The sequence below is a fragment of the Patella vulgata genome, chromosome 4, assembly GCF_932274485.2.
Source record: "Patella vulgata chromosome 4, xgPatVulg1.2, whole genome shotgun sequence".
Classification (NCBI taxonomy): domain Eukaryota; kingdom Metazoa; phylum Mollusca; class Gastropoda; family Patellidae; genus Patella; species Patella vulgata.
Window position 1 is genome coordinate 66,613,845 of NC_065882.2, and position 7,075 is coordinate 66,620,919.

The 7,075-nt window shown below is 35.0% G+C and overlaps 1 protein-coding gene across 1 annotated transcript; it reads right to left on the reverse strand.

Moving 5' to 3' along the window:
• Positions 1-766: 766 nt before the first annotated feature.
• On the reverse strand, positions 767-6,412 carry LOC130012409 (multiple epidermal growth factor-like domains protein 10). Its single transcript, XM_056100274.1, has 5 exons — positions 6,316-6,412; positions 5,650-5,841; positions 3,394-4,299; positions 3,043-3,157; positions 767-2,851 (listed from the first exon to the last, which is right to left on the reverse strand). Exons 1-5 carry the CDS (start codon positions 6,410-6,412, stop codon positions 2,638-2,640), a joined length of 1,524 nt encoding a protein of 507 aa, XP_055956249.1. The 3' UTR covers positions 767-2,637.
• Between the last annotated feature and the right edge of the window lie 663 nt (positions 6,413-7,075).

Below are 7,075 nucleotides of genomic sequence, written 5' to 3' on the forward strand. Positions count from 1 at the left end.
TACCATAGGGATAACCGGCTTATGGCGTTCTTAGGGACGTTGCTTTTTGATCCTTCGATGTCGGCTCTTCCTATCATTGCGAAGCAGAATTCGCCAAGCGTTGGATTGATCACCCATCAACAGGTTAGTTTTATCCTACTGGTAGGGAAATCTTTACGAATGAGTGGTTACGAACGGGAAGGACTGACTAGTACGAGAGGAACATTGGTCCGGCATTGAAAGCGTTGGTGCTTGGTGGTTTATTGCTATTGGGGCTTTGCCTTTGACCTGGGGCTTCCAGCTGAACGCCCCTAAACTGGAATTCCGTCCGTCCGTCTGCCTCTCTGAGACCGGCGACAAAAAATTAGGCCTACTTTGCCCTCGCGGGCGAACTGGGTGGTGTGTGTACTATTTCGTGAAAAAAAAACACGTTTATAGTATTTAATCGGAGATTTGAGGCAAAGAATTTTGTCCCAATAGCGAGTTTCAGCGATGACAAAATTTACCCATGCCAGTATCGATGTTGGCCGCCGATGCATCCAAGGGTAAAATCTTTCTTGATATGAGCACTAATAAACAATGGGATTTTTGTAAAGGGATTACACCCGTTAAACGGCCAGTCATGACAATTCCCTTTATTTTACTGATTAGACGAGGAGAATAAACACACTCTGTCAAAAACTCAAGTTTTCAGTCTCAGTAGAGCAATGGCTAGAGAGGGATTTCTGGGGCCATTGCTTCAGGAATATATGATTCTGACCGATATGCTCCTGCAGATATCACAAGATTATTGGATGATTCTTTAACCTTTAATACTGGGAAATTATAAAGAATATTGCATACATACAATCAATAGACCGCGGATAAACGAATAGTACATAATACCACCAAGTCGGTTAGATCTAAATAACTCATGTATCAATATACACTCCTATATTTATATGGAAATACTTCTAACCACTAGGTTTGACATAACAAGCATTCACGTAATAACTACAATACAAGTATATACATTGGTAAATAAACGAATTAATAAAATATTCAAACATGCCATATTGACAGGTACTTCCTATTTATAAACGTTTTATAAAGATTATAGTAAATTAACATTTCATTAGCATTACGTATTATTATTTCATTATTTGCTTTTTACCTTTTAATAACACACACACACGCACACCTACACACACACGATTAATGTTTTGAGAGAATAGTTATGACCCTGATAATTCATGTTTGAAGTGTTATTTGAAATATTCTAAATTATTAAAGTATTTTCGAAGGTATTTTCTAAAATATTCTAAATTATTAAAGTATTTTCTAAAAAATTCTTGATAAAAATTGTAACAAATAAATACTATAACCTGCAGTATACCAAGAAGTGCCGGTCATTAAAAAAAACAAATAATTTATGTCCAGAATTGACCTTAGTACAGGTATACAGGTAGGCATACTCTTTTGACATCAATGATAATGACATATTCAACATAAATTAAACTCCAGAGATACAGTCTTACACAATACCTTTTTATTAAGAAGTTTGTGTATATAATGACGTGCTAGGATCTATTTATAAACTAACTTCGATGTAGTGGTTGCTATACATTTGATGATCTTAATAACAGGTATTAAATGGACTGTTTATATTAGTATAGACTGTACATATATCTTTAAAGCAGTTAATCGTCATTTGTATTTTTTCGGACAATAATAATACTAATAATAGTGAGAACACTTTAGGTCAAATGAATTAAAATGTGTCAATTTACCTTTTCAAAGAGTCGCGCACTTCATTTCAACTAATATGAATAATAATTAATATGATCATTTATTTATTTATTTTATTTCACATTCGCACATTAGTGTACACTTCTTTACAATATATATAAATACATTTAGTCAAGGCATAAATAAGTAATTATTTCATTAAGATCTTTTTTATGTGAGTAAATTTCGCGCGACTCACGCATATCATATCTACAATTTGACCAGCTCTTTTGAGATCAGACTGATATACATTGGTATTATCCCATTTATTTATTATGTTTAAAAGTTTATTTGCTTTTATACTATATAAATCGTATCTAGAGACACTGTATCTGTTACAGACATATTTGAATTGAACTAATAAACTGTTTTACAAATCGTTTATGAAGCTGAGCTTCTATAGAATAATCCTGACAAAGTAATGGAATAAGGACATTGTGTGTACGACATGGAATATACCACAGCCTACGAGTGCACTTGCGCCAAGTACAGTAAAATCTTTCAATGGACCTATCGGAGAAATCCCACAGCTGACAACCATACAGTGGCAGATACACTGTCTTAAATAACTTATACTTTACATTTGAATGGCATGTTTGAAGAAAGTATTTACAACATTAAAACTGGTTATGAAGTTGTTAACACCTGTTAGAATTACCTGCTCTCTTGTTTCTGATTGTAATGAATTACCTAGGTGTAATTCTGTATCTACAATATTAATAATTTTACCATTAAAATATACATCTTTATTGATTTCTTTATTGTTTGTATTGTTATTAAACACTACAAGCTCAGACTTGTCTGTATTAAATTTAACATCGTATTACACATGCCTGTATTTTATACAACCATGGTCACAAAAATCCAAATCCTCCTCCCCACATTATTGTCTTATTGTAAACCAAGGTTTACATATGTAGGATCTGGGTTTAATGTTTGGTATTGATTTACTGCTTCATTTTGTTGAGTTGAAACTTCTTGGAGAGTATCATAAGTAATATCATCAGATGTAGAGTTATTTCCACCTGTTGTTGATGTATTTATAGTAGGGTGATTATTATATCTATAACCACGTGATTCATTATCTGGTTTAGATGATTGGTTTCTGTAAATGAAAATAAACTCATTTTAAAATTAACATAACAGATTGCTTACAATCTATGACTCTCATGTCCTTGTCTCAATGATAATTTACATGCTGACTTGTTGTCTAGTAATGTGGTATAAGCACAACGAAGCGGTAATATATCTTACCTTCTGTTTCGGACTATACGTTCATAAAATTGTATATCTTACCTTTTAATAATATAGCAATGTACTGTAACACTAATTATAGCTGTAATTAGTATACCAAATATAGCACCAATAACACCACCTACAGCTGGGCTCATATCTTCATCTTTATTCTTATCTTAAATCATAAAACAAAAATACACTGATATTAGTAGCAATATTACCAATGAATAATGAAACCTCAAATTATGAGACTATGCGCATTTCCTTTAGTTTAACGTTTCCGGCCAATAGAAGACGCTCGATAAAAATTAATTCTTGATATGTCAATACACAACATATATATAGTATGAACATCTCTGATTCTTATACTTAAAGATATGGATTATTTGAACAAATTTAATATATATTTACCTATAATCTGGTCTGACACTACTTGGCGTCCAACGCATGTAAAATTGCCAGCTTTGCATAGGTTCTGACAGACAGACCATGCTACATTACAATAGTGACCCAGAAATCCTGTTTTACACCCTCTACACTTTCCCGATATTCTGTCACAACCATCTTTACAATTGGTAGAACATTGTTGTTGACATACGTTACCATGCCAACCAAGTTTACAGATAGAACATGTTCCTTCAGATTTATCACACTGTCCATTACAGTTAGAAATACACAGTTTATTACACGATGTTCCCCATCTCCCATCTTTACATTGAGTACAGTTGTTGATATCATCTTGATTACAAACAGTACAATTATCATTACAGTTCTTATCGCACGTATGTCCACTTTTACCATCAACACAGGAATTACATCTAGCATTTGTTCTATCACATCCATCTTTACAAGTTGTACTACAGATCTTATCACATCCATCACCATATCTTCCCACAATACATTCAGTACATGTACCATTTCTATCACATGTTTCTTGTGTCCCATCTGTAATTGGTAGACATTCAGCCCCACATGTAGAATTACAATATAGACCGTCTGTATTAGCTTTACAGCCATTACATATACCACCTATTCTAGTACAATTATCAAAACAGTTAAGGGGGCATGGTGTATTACATTCATCACCAAATATTCCTGGTTTACATTCTGTACATCTACCTGTTGATTTATTACATTCTCCAGTACAGTTACTAGAACATCTATGTTCACAGTTTATACCATACCAACCAGGTTTACAGCTAGAACATTGTCCTGTAATCCTATCACAGTTATCTACACAGTTAGTAACTGTACATGGTGTTTCACAGTTTGGTGAATATCTTCCGCTGGTACATCCATCCCTACAGACACCAGTATCTTTATTACAGTAACTGTTTATACAACCATCATTACAGCTTGATTGACAGTTGGCACCATGGTAACCTTGTCTACAGCTAGAACATTTTCCTGTATTCCTATCACAGTTATCTACACAGTTAGCAACTGTACATGTTGATTGACAGTTTGGTGAATATCTTCCGCTGGTACATCCATCCGTACATTCACCAGTATCTTTATTACAGTAACTGTTTAGACAGCCATCATTACAGCTTGATTGACAGTTGGCACCATGGTAACCTTGTGTACAGCTAGTACATTTTCCTGTATACCTATTACAGTTACCTATACAGTTGGTAACTGTACACTGGGATCCACATTTTGGTGAATATCTCCCTCTGGTACATCCATCCCTACAGACACCAGTATCTTTATTACAGTAACTGTTTATACAACCATCATTACAGCTTGATTGACAGTTGGCACCATGGTAACCTTGTCTACAGCTAGAACATTGTCCTGTAATCCTATCACAGTTATCTACACAGTTAGTAACTGTACATGGTGTTTCACAGTTTGGTGAATATCTTCCGCTGGTACATCCATCCCTACAGACACCAGTATCTTTATTACAGTAACTGTTTATACAACCATCATTACAGCTTGATTGACAGTTGGCACCATGGTAACCTTGTCTACAGCTAGAACATTTTCCTGTATTCCTATCACAGTTATCTATACAGTTAGTAGCTGTACATGATGCTGCACAGTTTGGTGAATATCTTCCGCTGGTACATCCATCCGTACATACAGCAGTATCTTTATTACAGTAACTGTTTAGACAGCCATCATTACAGTTCTGTTGGCAGTTGGTACCGTATCTACCTTGTACACATGTCTCACATTTACTACCAGTAAAATCTGATCTACACCCAGAAGTACATTTACCAGTATCTTTATTACAGTAACTGTTTAGACAACCACCATTACAGCTTGATTGACAGTTGACACCATGGTAACCTTGTCTACAGCTAGTACATTTTCCTGTAGTCCTATTACAGTTACCGACACAGTAAGTAACTGTACATGATGCTGCACAGTTTGGTGAATATCTTCCGCTGGTACATCCATCCGTACATACAGCAGTATCTTTATTACAGTAACTGTTTAGACAGCCATCATTACAGTTCTGTTGGCAGTTGGTACCGTATCTACCTTGTACACATGTCTCACATTTACTACCAGTAAAATCTGATCTACACCCAGAAGTACATTCACCAGTATCTTTATTACAGTAACTGTTTAGACAACCACCATTACAGCTTGATTGACAGTTGACACCATGGTAGCCTTGTGTACAGCTAGTACATTTTCCTGTAGTCCTATTACAGTTACCGACACAGTTGGTAACTGTACACTGGGATCCACAGTTTGGTGAATATCTTCCTTTGATACACCCATCCCTACAGACAGCAGTATCTTTATTACAGTAACTGTTTAGACAGCCATCATTACAGTTCTGTTGGCAGTTGGTACCGTATCTACCTTGTACACATGTCTCACATTTACTACCAGTAAAATCTGATCTACACCCAGAAGTACATTCACCAGTATCTTTATTACAGTAACTGTTTAGACAACCACCATTACAGCTTGATTGACAGTTGACACCATGGTAACCTTGTCTACAGCTAGTACATTTTCCTGTAGTCCTATTACAGTTACCGACACAGTAAGTAACTGTACATGATGCTGCACAGTTTGGTGAATATCTTCCGCTGGTACATCCATCCGTACATACAGCAGTATCTTTATTACAGTAACTGTTTAGACAGCCATCATTACAGTTCTGTTGGCAGTTGGTACCGTATCTACCTTGTACACATGTCTCACATTTACTACCAGTAAAATCTGATCTACACCCAGAAGTACATTCACCAGTATCTTTATTACAGTAACTGTTTAGACAACCACCATTACAGCTTGATTGACAGTTGGCACCATGGTAACCTTGTGTACAGGTGGTACATTGTCCTGTATTCCTATCACAGTTACCTATACAGTTAGTAACTATACATGATTTCTCACAGTTTATACCAGATCTACCATTAATACAATCATTACAAGTACCATCTGATTTATCACATATCATACATGTAGAACATTGTTGTAGACAGTTTGTACCAAACCAACCAGATTTACATGAGTTACAGACACCTGTTGTTACAATACAAGACTCGCAGTTATCATCACACTCACAATCATCTCCTGTACAACCTGAAAAAATAATTATTTTTTCTGTATTCTGTACCAGTCCGTGTAAGATTACTGTATTGTCATTTACTATAATGAACTATTAGAGCTGCAATATTACAATAAACAGAAAGCAGTGCATACACTTTAATGTATGAAAGTGAATTTATCTCAGTATTACATGTAGCCGCAGAACGTAGCAAGATATATGCCAGAGATTAACAGTTACAAGGTTTGACTAAATGAGTACAAGATGAAATCAGAAATTTGTATTTTGTCGTTTTTGTTTCACACGGGTAGATGAGATTACGCTAAAGATTCAAAAGGAAAGAGGTATGTTATTTTCTTACTTGAAACCCCTGAAATATCGTATATTTCTTTTTTATTTATTACTGAGTTTGAAATTTACAAAAATTTTGACTTTTCTCACTAAGAAAATCGGATAAGCCTGTAAATAAAATAAGGGGACTGACCTGTATATAATTTAACTTCACATAATGTAAGTATACCAGTAACATTGATAAATACTGTTCTAGCAGATAAAGATGTAGATGGTTGTTGA

Bases quoted from the DNA above. Each gene is read 5' to 3' on its own strand.
- LOC130012409 (XM_056100274.1), bottom strand. From the start codon at position 6,412: ATGATATGTGATAAATCAGATGGTACTTGTAATGATTGTATTAATGGT. The intron at 4,300-5,649 runs GTAATAGGACTA...ACTGTAATAAAG, and splicing joins TACCAACTGTGTCGGTAACT to ATACTGGTGTCTGTAGGGAT. The intron at 2,852-3,042 runs GTAAGATATACA...TTTCATTTACAG, and splicing joins CATTGCTATATTATTAAAAG to AAACCAATCATCTAAACCAG.